Here is an 18,337-nt window from a genome sequence, read left to right as displayed (position 1 = left end):
GCAAGACTTCCCAAATATTCAATCATAGAAAATTCACCTAGTACATTTTGAATGTAAGTCTCAAGTTGGTCCTCAAGTATTACACAATCAGTCAATGAAAAGTCCTCCGGATAAAGTTCAAAAAGGTGAAGTAGCTTACCAATATCAAATTGAGAAAAATAGTCCTTTGGATCTAAGCAAGCAATGTAAGTAAGTACCTCCGTACTTGATTCTGAAAATCGATTATTCATCTCTTGAACCATCATATCAAGAACCTAATATTGTAACAATAAAAAAATGAATAAAAAACATTATTAGAAAATTAAAATTCAATAAAATATTTAAAAATAATACCTGACAAAAAATTTTAACACGATAATGATGAAAATTAGTAATCATTTGTCCATTACGTCTACTGTAACCACGAGTTCTCATATTTTTCTTCCATATTCAGGACTGGGATCATATGGTTACTACAAAATTTGTTGACGACATCCAAAAAATTCTCCCATCCTTCCTCACTCAATTTTTGTAATCGATCTTTCATTGTCTTGATCAAACTGACAGCCAGTACAATGTTTTGATCCTTTTATTGTAAGGCAAGTGACAATTCATTTGTGATTCCCAATAAAGATTTCATCAAATGCATCACAAATACAAATTCATAACTCTCCATCTTATCAATCAAACTGATGGTGATACCACTATTATCATCATTAGTACCATCATCATACACATTTTCAAGCACTTTTAAAGCAGAAGTCCATGTAGACATCAAACGGATAATAGTCATGTAATGTGAACCCCAACAAGTATCCCCTGGTCGTTTTAAACTGATTTCCTGATTTTTCCCTTTTCCACTAACAATATCTCCTTTCTCCAAACATTCTACAAGTTTATCATGTTCAAGTTGTTGGTGCGGTTAGCACTAACGGTCTAACTCAGGTTTTGATGAATAACAAATCGGGTTAAGTTAGGTTTGTCGTGATCTAACACTCTGACCGAGTGTGCAGACGAAGTCCAGACAGGTCGACGGACTGACCAGATGTCTGGTACGAAGTCCAAGCGGGTCGACGGGCTGACCGGACGCTTGACGAGAAGTCCAGCTAGGTCGACGGGCTGACCGGATAGCTGGCGAGAAGTCCAAGCGGGTCGACGGGATGACTGGACGCTTGGCGAGAAGTCCAGACGGGTTGAAGGGCTGACCGGACGTCTAGCAGGTGAGTAAAGGTAAGTCACTGGAAGGGAGTGACTGTGAGGACGCATTCCCGGGAAGGGAACATTAGGCGTCGATCCAGCTTAGATCCATTTCGGATATCTAAGTCGAGATCGTGACTAGATTCCGGTCTCGGAAAGACGGAATCTAAGTCATACTCTTTTTGCTAAACTATAAACTGAACTAACATTCTGTTTTGCAGGTTATAATTTATATATTTACCTCGGACTAACCTTATTTTGCAGGAAATGTGCTCCCTGGAAAAAGGTGGTCCGAGCGCCCGGAGGGGATCTAGGCGCCCGGGAGGCGAATTTTATCAAAACTCGTCGTCGTCACGTGGAGCTCACTGGTTGGACTTGCCACGTCCCACCAGGGCGCCCGGAGGGGATCTGGGGCGCCCCCGAGCTTCATATAAAATAAGGGGCAGGGGTGGAGCTTCTACAACAACTCTAAATTGACAATCTGCTCTCTTGCGCTCCTGCAATGCCGCGACTCTGCTCCGACAAGCCCCATTCTTTTCTTATTGTGTTACATTTGTCGGTATTCTACTTTTAGCTTTTCTGTACCTAATCATTGTAATACATTATTCGAATTGCTAGTGGATTGCCCAACGAAAGTACTTAACGAGTACGAGCCTTGGAGTAGGAGTCGACATAGGCTCTGAACCAAGTAAAAAGAACCTGTGTTAGCATTGTCTTTCTGTTATACTTTTCCGCTGCTCGTTTCGAACGTTTTTTGATATTCACCATCCAACACAAGTTGTCTAAACTTTTTTTTCTTTTGCATGAAGCACCAGTAATATTCACAATCATAGTAACATATTGGAAGAAATCACTCACAATTTGATTGCTTTTAGCAACTGCAACAACAACTAGTTGAAGTTGATGAGCAAAACAATGGGTATACCTTGCAGATGAATTTTCCTTCAATATAAGAGCCTTCAATCCATTATACTCACCTCGCATATTTGAAGCTCCATCGTATCCTTGACCTCTCAATCTTGATAATGACAACTTATGTTTTGCAAACAATTCATCAATAACCTTCTTCAAAGAAATAGCAGAAGTGTCGGACACATGTACAATAGCAAGAAATCTTTCAATAACACATCCATGTTTGTTCACGTATCTTAAAACAACTCTCATTTATTCTTTGACTGAAATATCTCGACACTCATCAACCATAAGAGAAAATATATTGTCTTTTATATCATTAAGAATGACATTTGTGACTTCAGTAGCACAAGCCCGTGTTAAATCCTTTTGAACTGTTGGAGACTTCATTGATTGTTTCCAGGGGCATTTTCATTCATGGTCTTGGCAACCTCATCATTTCTTTGGGTATACCACTCAATCAATTCAAGAAAGTTACCTTTATTTGAGGAACTCAATGACTCGTCATGTCCACGGGAAGGCAAACCTTATTTCACAAGAAAGCGTGTAACATCTAAAGTTGTCGTTAATCGAGTGTGATATGCAACCTCCATTCCACGCCCCTGTGCTTGTAGCAAATGTGACACACTTTGTCGTTGATTTTGAAAAGCCTCAAGTTGTGTTCTTGCATCATTGTGAGCACTAGCTACAACACCAACATGCGTATTAAATACTTCCAGTGCTTTTCTCCAATTAGTCATCCCTGAATTAGTAAATGCCTCATCTCCAACTCGACATCCTCTATGAGAATTTTTAAAGAGAACACCAAAAATAAAAAACTACATCTTTTGATATGTTGTACTCTAACTATAAAAAAATTTTAAACCAAGCAACTTGGAAACTTCTATGCTCTTTACCAAATTATCTTTGGGGATAACTATAACCAAATGGTTGACAAGGTCCTCTAATCAAATATTTTCTTCGAATCTTATCTCTAATAAAAATATCCAATTCATTAATTAGTTTGTGTAGCCCTGGGTCACTAACAACATCATCCGGGTTGAATTCAACGCGAGAATATTTTTTCTTACTATTTTCTTCCATAGAATTCTTAGAAGACTCAATACTTCATTTTAAAATTTTTTCCATAACCTATGTCAATTTCTCAAAATTATTAATTTATGCAATCAACATAACAATTAATGTACTACCAAGTATAAATCATGAAATTAGAAATTAGATAAAATAAGAAATAAGATTCACCTAAAATTGAAAAGATTTTGCTTGTTGTGGAGGATCACCGGTGGAGCACAGTGGCAACGGCGTCAACAATGGCAGTGGCATCGACGGAACAGGCGACCCACAAACAGTAGTGGTGTCACTGGCGTGAGACGTCGACGAAGTGAAGAGGCGACAAAGATGAGTGCAATGATTTGCGGAGACCGGAGAGGGGGAAACAATGAGATCTCTTAGTGAGATTAGGGTTTTTGGTTTGAAGAAGAAAGGGTTGGCTTAGAAAAAGAAGGTTTGGCTGTTGAAAAAGCTGCTAGAAAAAGGGCCGGGAACGAGAAAAAAATAAAATGAAAGCTGCTTGGTAAAGGATCGACAATGAGAAAGGAAGGAAAAAGGTGTTTTTATGACACTTTTGTGAAAAAATTCAATAAATTTAAAAAATTATAATTATGCCCTTTATTGTTTAATCATGATTATATATTTATTTATTTATTTATATCAGAAGCAAGGGGGTGCTTCTGCACCCCCTCGCGTCCCCTTCCTCCGCTAGTGATTACAATTTGTAGTAGTTATACTGGATCTACAATATTTTTTTAAAAAAATTCAATTTATCAAATATATTATATATAAAATACTTTTTTTATCAATATTACTTAAACATAATTAATATCATTTAAAAAAATATTATAGTATATATTTATGGTTGTTAAAGTAATCAATGGATGCTACAATAATTTTAAATTTTTTTTGATCAAGTTTAAAAAAATCAAATTAATAAAGAATTTATTTTACATAATATTTAAAATTAAATTTATTTATTTTTAATATATTATAGTAGTCATTATAACAATTACTCTGTTAACTAATATAACAGAATATTTTTAAAATAAAAAATATATTGAAATATCATTTTATTTTTTTAAGTAAGAGATTATTTTTTCTATCAATCTAATAATTTGGGGTGTCATTTCTACCCTGCTTGAATAATATTTCGATACCATGAAGAATAACCCTATGACTTAAGTATTATTATTATTTTTGAATAATTTAGCTATTCAATTTTTACATCCATCGGATCGTCCAAATAATTATTCGATTTCATGGGTCAATTCAGAAAATTACTTAATGATATTTCAGATAATTAATTAGTAAATAAAATTAGTTAGAGATTTTTTTATTCTTTTTAGGCGATTTGGAAAAGTCTCAAATCTGTCAAATTAACTACTATTTCCCCTTCTCCTTTATTTATTGCGTCTGCCTCCCTCCCTCTCCCCCTCCCTCTCCATGTGAATGAGTGTTTTACCAGTGAGACAGTGAACTGTTGTGTGAATCGCAGAGGACATCCCTTCTTCTGTCCTATTGCCACCCTTCTCGCTTAACTTTGGCCTCATGCATTTATAGACTCCCGTCCCCATCTCTTCGCGGCGTGCCCGAGAAGGGAACCCTAAAAGCTCGCTCTTTTGGTTCCCGCGATGCCCCCCTTCTTCTGCTCAAGGTCGCTCCCATGAGTACATGGCCATGCCGATCGACGGGGGAATCGTCCTCTTCTCCCTCCTCTTCCTGGCGTGTCGTCCTGTCGCAGCGGCCTCCGGAGCATCGCGTGTCATTGTCGGTGGAGGAGGCATCTCCCCAAAGTCTATACTCGGTCCGTTTCTGCGTAGATCGCGTCGGTCTACGCCTTTGTCTTTACTCTTCTCTCCTTGCGTGCCCTACTTTTAGTCCATTTCTAAGACCAGCTATGTGGATGTGGGCTCATTAAGTCGTTTTCGTAGAAAAAATTGCATTTTTGATTGATTTTCTGGATATGACGATAAATGTGTCTTCTCTCGCTATCTTTCGTCGGGTATAGACAACTTCGGAACAGTGTTACGGAAAAAATAGTGTTTTTTTTTTTTAAATTTTCTTGTTGTTAGTTGAGTTGTTTGGATGTTGATATGGAAATTCTCTTCTTATTTTGGCGTGATGAAGGTGGGGAGAATTTGGCGCCGTGGGCAAATGGGCTACTGAAGTTTTCTCCTGTGGCTTCTGCTCCTGCCCCTGATGGGAAAGCTCCGCTGGTTTTGGCACGGAAAAGAACAAAGCGGCCAGATATGCTTAATAGCCTCAGGATGTATCGTGATGGTTGGGATGTTACTAACAAGCACTACTGGGCGGTAAACTACTGCAGTTCTTTGACTTGATGGACGTGTTTTGTTATAATTTGGAAGAGTAGATACACATAGATTTCTCAGTCCTTTAACTTGGCATCGATGAAGATTCAGTTAGTCATACTGTAAAATCTCATGATTCACTGAAGCAGGGACAAGATAAACTGGAGACTAACTAATATTTAAGAAACAATAATGTGACAAACTAATTTCAAGTGTTCTCTACCTGACCTAATCTCATCGCATCTTCAACTTTCCTTGCAAGGTTAGACCTTAGTGCATTCTTATTTCATCAGCTCATTTCCTACAACATAAACTATAGAATCAACACAAAAATTATGACCTTGGAAAGATGGGTTCAAACTAAGATATTAATATGGGGCAAGAAAGTATCAATATTAACTCATTTGCAAAGCAAAAGCTAAGAGGAATATGACAAACTGTTAATAGGGAATTATGATGTTTTACTAGCCTATGGCTGACGATCATTAATTTTGTGACATGTATAACTGTTCTGTGCTAATAATTTACAGATTTCCAGTACTTATGGACCAAATCTAGCATCCACTCATAAGTTTAGTTTGCTATGCACGGGTGTCTAACTTGAATACTAGAAATTGACCTGTTCACTAACAAGTTCTGTGCTTATTTTTTCTTCTTCTTTAGGTCCACCCTATGTATTTGTTTTTGACCCTTTCTTTTTTGGTTTCTAGATTAATTCATGCAATCCTTTGGCTAGCTAGCTAATCTTGAAGTTGTTAATGTTACATGGCATTTTCCAAGATGCATACTCAGAGGAACTTTTTGTCCATTGTATAATTTCCAAATGCTGTTTTAGTCTGATTTGGGGTGGGTCTGATGGTTGTTTCCATGAGACATGCTTACTTTGGAGGACACAGACAAGTCTCAGTTCCACATGCTAGCATAGGGGTTCTTTGTGTCCATAATTCATACATTTGGGAGTGAATTTCCCAAATGGGTCGATCGTTTGTGGTAGTGAATGGACATCCTGCATATATATGGTATAAGTGACAAATTGACTTCTAATTGTATAGTCTGAGTGGATTAGCTTAACCAAGGAAAGAGCTTGGACCTTGGGCAGGTTGATTGACACCAGATGGGTCTGGATCATCATTGTTACCATGAGAGACAGCAAGTGAAGGACATAGGTTCCTTTGCAAAGATGCTGATGTAGTTAGGCAGAGGCTTCACTGTCATATTATTATGTTAGTGGTTTGTTGATGTCTCTATATGTAGGAGTGAGCCTTACTTGAAATGGCTTAGTCCTTTTCTAGTGAATTGGCCTCCCACATTGTAGTTCTCCACTGGCAATCATGTTAACTTTTCCCTTAACTTTATAGAAAGAATCTGCTGCATCTTGGATTTCCTTTGGCTGGTTCCCTTTCTTCCTTACATTATGATCAATGGCAATAGTTTTGAGTTCTTGCATCTCAACCTTGCATATTTATAACTGAGGTATAGCGTTGAATCACTTATTTGATTTTATTTATTTTATTTCTGTTTTTCTTTTGCAGTCTGTTGGATTTACAGGTGCTCCTGGATTTATTCTTGCATTCATATGGTTCGTCTTGTTTGCATTGGCACTGGTTACACGAAGATGTTGCAGATGGAGAATTGAACTTGACAAGGAAAAATTGATTTTCTTAAGGCAGATGTCTCTTGTCTTGCTCCTGGTTTTCACTTGCGCAGCATTGTAATTCTCTCAAGCTCAAGTCTTAGTTGTCTAGTTTTGAATCCTTTTGCTTTGCATTTTGGAGCCATTGATATCCTTTTTTCTATGTGCTTTTGTGGCCACTCAAGGCTATTTTCTCACAGCAATAATTGGTTTCCAACAGCTGGTGTTTGGTTTTGTGAATTGTTAAAATCGAATGAGGATATAGCCTCCTATCATAATTTCTTAAATGTGATCTCTCATGTCCCCAGGGCGTAGTACAGCTGGGGGTGCACGGTTTCGTGGCCGAGAGGTCCAGGGTTCGATCCTCGGGGTGTCATTGCCTGGGGTTAGCATCCCGGCTATGCGCTTTCAGCTGTATACCTGCATTTACCTCCCTCCATATCCGTAGGACCGGCTCTAGGGGGGCCGCTAATGCGGCGGTTCCACATTTTTTTTTTTTTTTTTTTAAATGTGATCTCTCATATAGCTTGGTGTTATTTGACATCCTAATTGTAAAACCCTCTTATGTTTGACCTTAACTTCTATTCTACTATAAGTTCAATGCCCACAGAAAGCCAACAAGATGCAACTGGAATTCATTTATTTTCTTTCTTCCTCCCTTTTTTTCCTTTTTTAAGAGTTTGTGCTAATCATTGACATAATGAAATAGCACATCAACTCAGGAAAATGAGTACTGGTTTTACCTCTTTGAAGTTCTAACTTATCTGTTAGTGTATCTCTCTCAGGATTGGATGCGTTCTTCTTTCAGTTGGTCAGGATGAGTTCCATGGTGAAGTAATGGACACCTTAAATTTTGTTGTTAATCAATCAGATTTCACTGTAGACATCATTAGGAACGTCACAGATTTTCTGTCACTTGCCAAATCAATCAGTGTGGATCAGCTCTATCTTCCATATGATGTTCAGAACAAGATTGGCAAATTAAATGTGGATTTAAATGATGCTGCTCATACTCTATCAGGTGAAACAGCTGAAAGTTCTGCAAAAGTAAGACGAGTTTTCGACAACATGTATGATCCCAAAATTCTTTCCTGGTTTATTTGGTGAACATACTTGCACAAAATGCCTAACATGCCTTCTTGCTTTGATGTCGGCCATGGCAGACGTTTCACATTAATCCTGGTAGCAGCTATAATGCTTCTTTTAGCCATCATTGGTTTCTGTATGTAATCAATTTTCATTTTGCAAAATTTACATCTTATTTCTAGTGTTCTCTACCTTCAAATTTCGACTGTTTGCACTTTATTTGATGCCTATATTAACTCATCCATTGGCTTGTTTTCTGCAGTGTTGTCGGTTCTTGGGCACAAACATGCAGTCTACATGTGAGTTCTTGGTTGCAAAGTAGTTTGAAATTTGTTTGTTGGATTTAGATTTTGAGCATCATTACTGACACTGTTAATTTGAATTTTCAGATTTATCATAACTGGGTGGTTGCTTGTGGCAGTTACATTCATACTCTGTGGATTTTTTATCATTGTCAGCAAGTAAGATACACACAACCACTTTCCATGTTTATTACTTGGTAATTATTCTTATGATTTAAAATGAATTGTCTTGTTTTTGAAAAATAATAAAAGGAAACCGAGCATTGGACAAAGAAGAAAACCTCTTGATTTTGTATTCCACTTTGTAAACCGATTAAAGTATTTTGGTGCATAGGCAAAACTTGTTGCTTCATGACATTTTATTATGCTTCAACAAGCTATTTCAGTTTGTAATAGCTTTCTTTGGCCAGTACTTTAGTGAGTACCATATTCTTTTCCCATGCTTTGTTGTCAAAGAAGCGTCAACTTCTGGTGGATCTACTGTCATATGAGGTAGTGACTGATTTGCTTTAGGATGTTAAGGACTAACCTTTTGGTTGTCGAAATGAAAGGCAATTACCCTTGTTTACTCTGAAACATGGAATGGGGAAGGAATTCAAAGTGGAAAAAAATCCCTAGGGAAAGTAAAGAAAAAACAAATCTCTACGGGAAGGGACGGAGAAAACAAAAAGAAAAGAAAAGTGAAAGAGAAATACGAAGGAAGAAGAAAATAATGGCGGCTTTGGAGCCACACAAGGTGACCTCATGCCGGGCCGCAACACACAGCTGCACGAGGCAAATCTTGTGTGGAGCGCCCAATTGCAGGGGCACGAGGTGACCTAATGTGGGGCCACCAACCACGATTGAGCAAGGCGAGCTCACGTAGGGCTACCAACTGCGAGAGGTGACCTCGCGTGGGGTTGCCAACCGTGGCCGCGAGAAGCAACCTCTCGTGGGGCCACCAACCGTGGTAGCAAGAGGCCACCTCATGTGGGGCTGCCAACCTCGGCCGTGAGAGGTGACCTTGCGCGGTGCCACCCATCGTGGCCGCTCGAGGCGACCTCACGCATGGCAGTCCATAGAGGCCACGAAAGGCGACCTCGCAAGAGGCCTCCCACCGCGGCCATGCATGGGGCCTCCCACCGCGGCCATGCAAGGCTGCTGACTAGGGTCGCCGAGTGGGACCACGGTTGCCGGTCACGCTTGCAGGAGGCGCAATCATGAGTTGAGAGAAATTCGACTGCATCGTTGGGAGAAATTCGACTACACCATTGGGAGGGAGGAAATTGCTTTCCGTCTGATTTAGACTGATGAAAAAATGATCAAAAAATCATTTGCGGATGAAAATCTTTCCACCATGGAAATCGGTCTGCCCATTAGGTAAACAAAAGAAAAGATAGTCACATTGAAATAAACAGGGAAAAGTCTTCCACCATGGAAATATTTTTTATTTTTGTCCTCCCAAGTAAACATAGGGTTAAACTTTGCTTCCATGATTGTGCATGGCCAGTGTCTTGATGCACTAAACCATGGAAAGCTGAATTTTTAGTAGCATTTACACAGAAACCAAGATCTTTGTAGTTTCATTGGCATCTGTTTAGCTGGTTATTTAGACTATAATGATTGCTTAGTTATATACCTATGGAAAATAATAAATTCGGTTTTCAATTACAATTAGGAGTAACATTGAAAACTAAAATATATTTCACACATTTTTATCAATTTATTTCCTGAAATATTTATAATTTTAGATGCTTTCAATTTAATTAAAGATTCCTAACCGAGTTAAACAATTGTTCTTCCCTAACAATTAAATTGGTGTTTAGATGCATTTGACAATGTTTATATCCATTCAATATATATCATGTCTGACAATCTAGCTGATGAAAATCACTTGTTCATATTTAACTGATTTATAATCTTTGGAGAATGGTTTCATGATCACAGAACTACAAGGAAGATCATAGACACTAGCCAGTCTGTTATATGTTTTTCTTTTCCACATGCAAGAATTCATTAGTTCTCTGAGTAAACTCGGCTAGTTCCCAACTAAGCTGAAATTTGAAGATTCTATCATTTTGTCTCAGTGCCGTTGGGGATGCTTGCGTGGCTATGGGTGAATGGGTCCACAATTCTCAAGCAGAAACCTCACTTAGTAGCATTCTCCCTTGTGTCGACGAGCAAACAACAAATCTGACATTGTACCAGAGTAAAGATGTCATCGTCCAGCTTGTTGGTGTTGTCAACACTGCAATATATTCTCAAGCTACATCTGTGCATTACAACCAATCTGGTCCTCTAATGCCATCTCTCTGCTCTCCTTATGATTCTAACCTGCACGACCGACAGTGCAAACCTGAAGAGGTTTCACTGGTGAATGCTTCAACGGTACATGTGCAGATTATTTCCTTATACATTTAGTGCATTCGTATCTAATTAGTTCTAAGGTTTCCAACATTCTATCAAAGATAATATGAACTCTCCGTCTATTAGCTCATATTCTATCTGTCTGTGGACAATGTCAGGTTTGGCAAAACTACACTTGTGCTGTCTCTGAATCAGGACTCTGTGTCACAGTCGGAAGGGTGACCCCCGACATTTACCAGCAGTTGGTTGCAGCTGTAAATGTTAGTTATGCCCTCGATCACTACACACCATTCTTGCTGAGCCTTCAGAATTGCCAGTTCGTGAAAGAAACTTTCGACGCGATCACAACTTTCTTCTGCCCCCAGCTGGAGCTTGATCTCCGGGTTGTGAATGCTGGACTAGGCCTCATCTCCACAGGGGTCATGCTCTGCCTCATCTTCTGGTTCTTGTATGCAAACCGCCCCCAAAGGGAGGAAGTGTTTGCGAAGCAATATGAAATAAAGACTGCAGTAGTCAATCAAACTCCCACCCCATCTCAAACTCCCTCCTGATGTGAAGCCTCTCCGTAGTCTGTACTTAACAGCATCTAAATCTTTTGTCGATGAAATGCATGTTTCATTTGCCCATTTACTTGATGTAAGTGAAACGGCTTTAAGTAAATCCTCTACATGCTTTGCACAGCAACTGTTGTGAAAGCAGATTTTCTTATGTTTCTGCTATGTTTTCTAGAGATTTAAACACAATGCCTCGATGACATGCACTGAAAGATGAGAACTCTTTCGCGAGCAAAGTTTGAATCCATGGGATTCTTGTTACACTACTAGACGACGATACCCACTGAAAGATGATAAAACTCTTTTATAAGCAGGTTTGGGTCCACGGAATTCTCGTTCATGCTTTGTCACACGAGGCATTCTTGAACTCCTCTCGGTATATTGTTTTTTGATATAGCAAAATAGTGCATGCTTTTCTCGTTCATGCTGTTCTTTCAGCGTCAGTTATATCAAAAGGATAAGGTTGTGTTGTACATAACTGCTACAGATAATACTGATTTAATCTATTTAAAAATATTTAGATTGTAGCAGTTAATTTCATAATTGTTACAATACAAATTTAATTTGTTGATCTAATATTTATATTATAATAATTATGAAATTCATAACAGTTACAATTTAGATTTGTCCTCTTCAATAATATTTACATTGTATTAGTTACAAATTGTAGTTATTACAATTCAAATTTATCATGTAAACCTCTTTAGATTTCTGCTCTATTTAATTTTGTTACATCATTGTTACGTTTAATTTTTTTTTTATTTTTAAAAATACAAAATAAAAAATAAATAAATAAATAAATTACGGATCAAATAACGGTAAATTAGAGAAAAATCTTCAATCACAATGTTAACTTTGCATGTAATCCTCATGTCCAAAAAACTTTGTTTCCACTCCCTGCATGCAAAGTATTACTTGTTTCAACTCCCTCATGCAAATATTGATACCTAAATTGCCCCTCAAATTTTCTAGGTACAAAAATTCTAAAATTAAGTACAAAAAGTCCAAAAATGAGTATAATTCTTCTTAAAGTCAGTACTTTATATTAAAAATCGAGTATATTTTCTATCAAAATTGTCTCTCTTATTTTTTAGGTATAAAAAGTCTAAAAATAAGTATAATTCATGTTAAATTCAGCACTTTACACTATAATCTAGTACTCTATTCTAGGATCGAGTATATTTTCTATCGAAATTAACCCTCATTTTTTTCGGTACAAATAGTCTAAAAATGAGTATAATTCCTATTAAATTCAGCACATTAAACTAAAATTGAATATATTTTGAGGTGAAAAAAGAATCGTACTCAATTTGATAGAAAATATACTAGATTCTAAATTAATATACTCAATTTAAGAGGATTTATATTGATTTTTAGACTTTTTGTACCAAAAAATATCATGGGCAATTAGATAAAGATGTTTAACTAGGGAGTGAAAATAAATATTTTCATGGATGAAGACTACATGTAAAAATTTATTTACTAATAGGGACTGTATGTAAAATTATCCATCAAATAAAGCAACTTCGTGTCGAGCGCGCACATGGCCGGCCTGGAAGATTGAGGTAGCTCCTAAATGGGCCGTACTGGGGTGCTAGGGAGGCCTGCTGCCTGTTCGAGAGGCCATGGTTCCATCTCAATCAGACGCAGATTGGGCTATTTGAACGACGTTGCCGAGGGCAAAGTAGTTCTTCCAGATTCCAACGCGGTGCTGATCAGATCAGGTCGACGAAACTTGTTTTCTGATTGTAGGGTTGTCACTCGCGAGTAAGCCAAAAGTTGCCATGGCTGGGGAAGGAGATCTCAGAACCTCCGCCAAGGAATCCGAAGATGATTTGCCCATCTTGAACGCCGAGAATCTCCAGAGCAATATCAAGTCAGTCTATTACAGGTGATCTCCTCAAACTACTTTATGCTTGCGGTCAACATCTGCCAAGAGCGTAAAAAGTTGGATTTTTTTATGCCGATGATTTTGCATATTTGTGACAGAAGACCGTTTTCCTTTTTCTTTCTTCACAACAAGTTCATGCATGCGATTGCAGCTTCCCGTCCATTTTTGGATTTATAATTTTTTTTTATTTACAATTGAATATTTTCTGGCGATCAATTAAGCCCCAGAGTTTGAATCCATACCTTAACAATGTTTGTTCTTAATCAAACATTAGAAACGTATGAAGCTTGTTGACTGTTTAAGTTTGGTGAAATTCTATTTCTTAGAAGCACTGCTTTTTTATATGCTTGCGTTGATAGTTCCCTGCTATTCTGTGTAACCTGAAAAATAGTGTGAAAACTAGTAAAACTTAATGAGGGACGAAAATCTACTTCCTTCTGTAATGGGAGTTCTTTTTCAACTAAGCTTTGCACCAGAGAGATGATGATAAATCTATTGTCGAGTTTATATGCAGTTGGTTTTCATGACAAGTTTGTTGAACATAATCAGATGTTTGATGCTTGTATTTATTTTGCAGCCGTACCTTCCTGTCTATCATTGGTGGTGTGGTTGCTGGAATATGGGGATTTACTGGCTTGACGGGGTTTGTCTTTTATTTCTTGGTCATGGCAGTTGCTTCTTTGGGTCTTGCAGCTAAAGCAAAATTTTCCGTCAACAAATACTTTGATTCTTGGAACCGGATACTAATTGATGGAGTTTTTGGTGGACTCATGGTATGCTTATAAAATGAATTTTTAGTAGTAGAATGCACCATTATGTTTCTTTCTGCTTCTTCCTATGGTTCTGCACTGAATTTTTGTTGGAGTGTGTGAAGTATTTTTTTGAACATTTGCATCTATTTAGTTAAGGGAGCTTGAATTGCCCAGCGGGCGAGCCTGATTCTTATTCTATACACTTGACACACAAAAGTTAGTTTAGTCTGATAATAGAAATTCTGGCATAAATGCTTCATTCCTCATAAGGTTATATTACTGATACCATGGCACTATCGACCTTTTCAGCTATCTCCTAACTCTTCCTTTGAAAATTATTGCCAAATTCACTATTTTCTGTACATAAGGTTTATATGCCAGAAAGTTATCTATTACTAAGAAATTTGATCATTGAATGCATCCTTTATTTCCATTAGTGATGTTTTGGAGAACACAAGTTTGTTGAAAGCTGCACAATCAGGAAGCAAGCATCCTACTGATTGCTTTAAAGTATGAATGAAATGCACTCTACCTGTTGCTTTTAATATGAGATACAACTCTATTCTATTAGTTGCTTCTTAACATGTATAAGACATTAGGACGTGATTGCAGTTTAAGATGTGGGATAGATTATGTCTAATGTATTTTCAGGAGTCTTCTTTGAATGATGCTTGGTTTGGTTTTCTCACCCCATGACTTTTAGGTTCATATTTTGGTTGGTTTTTTTCCCAATAGTATTCGATCATGAAGAATTGCTGCCAAAATTTATCTTTTTAGTAGTGTAGTTCTTTTCGTGTTATCTTCTGCAAAGTTGTAGGTTCATCCAAAGCAATTGTTTCACAAGATTCTCATGTGTTTATGATTTCATGTACATGGGAAATGAATTGATTGGATCAGTGAACAGAAAGAAAGAGAGCTAGAAAAGCTTTTCTCATCTCCATAAATAGCAAAAGTCAATGTCAACAAATAACAAAAATTTCCCTAAATTTGCTTGCAACTTATTTAGTGTATGGAAAAGTTGGATAAGTAATTAGTATTAACTGCAAAACTCAAGATTTCGTTTGGTGACTTTTATGGCTTCATAAAAAGCCCACCAACAGAAAATTAATCCATAAATGCTTCTTTGAGAGGTTGAATATTCATGCAGTTGATTTAGAAAAGTGTGTCTTACATAATTCAAATCAATTTTACTTTTTCCAAAATTGTGCCAAAAGGATAAAATGGCTATTAAAATTTGCTAAAGTGACTATAGTGACTATCATGTATATTTTAGGGCAAAAATCAAGAAGGCGCTCATTTTTTTTTTCCAAATCATCAAAGGCCCTCTTTGATTTTTTTTTATCAAAAGGGTGCCCCACTCCACTTAAAATGACACAACTATTCTTCAGTAGTGTTCTTATTATTATTCCACCTATATCTCCCGCTTAAATCCTAAATCAGTCGGGCGCGTTGTAGCAATTACGAAATCGTAGCTACTACACATGCAACTATAGCTTCGTAGCTCCTACAACTATAACAATTGTAGCTTGTAGTTGTAGTAGTTAGCGGTTTCATAACTGCTATAACAATTGTCGCAGTTACTAGTGGTTTTGTAACTACTACAACATGGAAAATAACCTTAATAAAGAGGACTAAAATTCTTCGGACCTTTCGAAAAAGGTTTTAAATGACATTTTTTGGGCCTAAGACTGGGCCGTTACGGGTTACACTCAGTAACAAATGTAGATCTCTTAACGAGTTTCGATTTGATATATTGCATCTCATGGTTCAATCTAAGTCAAAAGTTATTGTCTTCCAAAGCTTACCTAACATTTATGTTGTAGCAGTTACGATTTCATAGCTACTACAACTGTGTGACAACTCAATTGTAGCAACTATGAAACCTGATTCAAGATTTAGGCGAAAAATATAGGCAAGAGATAATAATGGAAATAGTATAGTGAAGGGTAGTTGGGTAATTGTACATGGGGGCTAGGGCACCCTTTTGATAAAAAATCAAAGTGGGGTGTCATCTCGATGATTCCAAGAATAATGGGCCCTTTTGATCTTTTCCCTATATTTTACTTCATGTTAATCTTGATGTATAAAAATGGATACAACTGTTAAACTAATTAATATACATATGATTAGATTAAAACTGTCACTACTAAATGGAGGCGAAAAATTTGTTGTTTGTATATTGTAGGTATGGCTACACGTGTTTTTTGAAAGTCAGAAAATTATTCTTTTATTGTTGAAATAATTTTTCTTTAAGACAGGATTTTTTGTTTGCATTTACAATATAATTGTCATAGCTGTTTTGCAAAATCACTTTCATCAGTGAATGTGCTTCATAAATGCCTATCTGTCTTTTTTGCTCATATGGTAGCTGATTAACCTTCTTATCATTTTTCCTTTGTTGCAGTCGTTCGTGCTCTCCTGGGCGTATCCTTGTTTTATTGTTTTTTTCTGACCTTTCAGTTTAGCAATTCAAACTATTTGCATAATTCTAGCAATACTGTTAGTTTTCTTTTCTACTTGTTCTTTTTTGACCTTGGAATGTATGCATTTATTTTAGTATGTCATTTATTTAAACTCCATTCTAGTTGATCTTGGTAAAGGCTGTCATGAGATACCTTACCTGAGATATACATCGCACTCATTGGCTTTCTGTTAGCAACCAAGTTGGAGAACAATGGTAAAGGTTTAGAATTGCTTTTGTAATATTGAAAGTAGTGTGAGAAGTAAGAACCTTACTGATCTAGTATTTTGCTTGTGTAACCTTTGCTAAACTAGTGATTGTTTTGATATTTGACTAAACAAATATGAGGACTCTAGTTTGACCTTATCATGATAGTCTTCTTAAGTCGTAGATGTTTACTGATGCGTATATAGCAAGTTCTTTGGATGTTTACTGATGCGTATATAGCAAGTTCTTTGGATTTATCAATGATTTGTATTACTTTGTGTCTTCCGTCAACCACAAGCTAAAATCGTAAGGGTTCGTGTGATGCATATGCTTTCCCATGTAAATCCTTGACATATTCAGATTTGCATATGACATTGTTCACATATTCTGAAGAAGGGCACGTAACGCAAGATGATGACTTAGAGCTTCATAATTATCTTCATCTACAGTCACGGAGCAGTGTCTACCTTGTTAGTCTCTCTTGTTGCCAAAGCTACTTAGACGCAGTGGAGACCATCATCTTCGATGTTCATGTGTTACTTATTTTGGTACTTCAATTGACGGCTCAATTTCAACTATTTGTTTACCTATGCTCAACTCGAGGATCTCAGGGCTTCGATTTTCGTTTGCTGATAATTGCTCCTGCTCAATTTATTGCTTTTGTTTTTCATCTCTGCTCAAGATCATGTTTAATTGGGAGGAAAAGTAGGACTAGGGAGATGGATAAATTAGTGAAACAGGAAGGATATCTGGAATGCAGTTCTTGGAAGACATTTACTGGTAAGGCATTTCTGACTAAATGATTCTGTTTCTAGTTGTTTCTCAAATTGTAGGTTTCTGCTCAATACCTCATACATGGTAGAGCTTATCCAGCACATTCCCTTTCTATAATCCTGAACCTGAAGTCAGAACATTAAACTACCCAAACAAATCATTAGGAGCAGCACTAGCCGAGAAGAGTCATCCTCACCGTCTTCGTACAACCACAACTTGCAGCAACTATACTCATACCCTTTGTTTGTGTCGCGACACATTACCATTGTCATTGCTCTTAAGCCATGACCACAACCAACAAAGGAAGAATGTCTGTGAACTAATTAGATCCAATGACAACCTACCAGACCAACAAGTAAAATCTCTGTAAGCTCATCTGCAGATAAAATCTCTGGAACCAATGGCCAAGGCAACCTGTAATCCTACCTTGAGCTTCCAAATCTTTGGCGCTAAACAACCACTGCCTTAAATTTGATCAAGCTTTCCCTAAATTACTCTCGAAAATAACCAGAATCTAAGATAACGAGTATTGGATTCGTATTACCCAAGCTAAGCAATGCTTCGACCAGAATGACACGATCAAAATACAATAATCCATGACAGAGAAATCTTTTACCTATTCAAGCCCACCTAGAGAAGACTTCATTGCAACACCAACCTGAAGAAGACAAACCACCAAGAAAACGCATGCTCGTCTGGATCATCAAGTATCATTCCAGACAATGAAGTTCTGACGTTCCTCAATTGGATTAATGCTAACTGGTAGAGGCTTGAAGTTTCAAACAACCCCAAGTGCCAGTCATCAATTTTAGTTTTCTTTAGATTATACTTGAGAATTAGAGAATTAGTTCATCGAGCAACCAAGCAAATTTGACGAAAGG

The 18,337-nt window shown here is 37.3% G+C and overlaps 2 protein-coding genes across 2 annotated transcripts; both read left to right on the top strand.

The window, feature by feature from the left end:
- Positions 1-4,554: 4,554 nt before the first annotated feature.
- On the top strand, positions 4,555-11,525 carry LOC121970451. Its single transcript, XM_042521193.1, has 9 exons — positions 4,555-4,945; positions 5,269-5,453; positions 6,983-7,161; positions 7,869-8,153; positions 8,247-8,305; positions 8,432-8,468; positions 8,559-8,630; positions 10,538-10,838; positions 10,976-11,525. Exons 1-9 carry the CDS (start codon positions 4,813-4,815, stop codon positions 11,366-11,368), a joined length of 1,644 nt encoding a protein of 547 aa, XP_042377127.1. The 5' UTR covers positions 4,555-4,812; the 3' UTR covers positions 11,369-11,525.
- Positions 11,526-13,043: 1,518 nt separating this feature from the next.
- On the top strand, positions 13,044-17,502 carry LOC121970442 (ER membrane protein complex subunit 6-like). Its single transcript, XM_042521183.1, has 4 exons — positions 13,044-13,262; positions 13,840-14,035; positions 16,419-16,438; positions 17,043-17,502. Exons 1-4 carry the CDS (start codon positions 13,156-13,158, stop codon positions 17,071-17,073), a joined length of 354 nt encoding a protein of 117 aa, XP_042377117.1. The 5' UTR covers positions 13,044-13,155; the 3' UTR covers positions 17,074-17,502.
- The last annotated feature ends 835 nt before the right edge of the window (positions 17,503-18,337 follow it).

This window comes from Zingiber officinale, chromosome 1B (assembly GCF_018446385.1).
Source record: "Zingiber officinale cultivar Zhangliang chromosome 1B, Zo_v1.1, whole genome shotgun sequence".
Lineage (NCBI taxonomy): Eukaryota > Viridiplantae > Streptophyta > Magnoliopsida > Zingiberales > Zingiberaceae > Zingiber > Zingiber officinale.
This window is presented reverse-complemented; position numbering and strand designations above follow the sequence as displayed.

Excerpts from the sequence above, each read along its gene's own strand:
- LOC121970451 (XM_042521193.1), top strand. The coding sequence starts at position 4,813 with ATGGCCATGCCGATCGACGGGGGAATCGTCCTCTTCTCCCTCCTCTTC. Across the intron at positions 8,154-8,246 it reads AGACGAGTTTTCGACAACAT|ACGTTTCACATTAATCCTGG; the intron begins GTATGATCCCAA and ends CGGCCATGGCAG. Across the intron at positions 10,839-10,975 it reads CACTGGTGAATGCTTCAACG|GTTTGGCAAAACTACACTTG; the intron begins GTACATGTGCAG and ends GGACAATGTCAG.
- LOC121970442 (XM_042521183.1), top strand. The coding sequence starts at position 13,156 with ATGGCTGGGGAAGGAGATCTCAGAACCTCCGCCAAGGAATCCGAAGAT. Across the intron at positions 13,263-13,839 it reads ATCAAGTCAGTCTATTACAG|CCGTACCTTCCTGTCTATCA; the intron begins GTGATCTCCTCA and ends TTTATTTTGCAG. Across the intron at positions 14,036-16,418 it reads GAGTTTTTGGTGGACTCATG|TCGTTCGTGCTCTCCTGGGC; the intron begins GTATGCTTATAA and ends CCTTTGTTGCAG.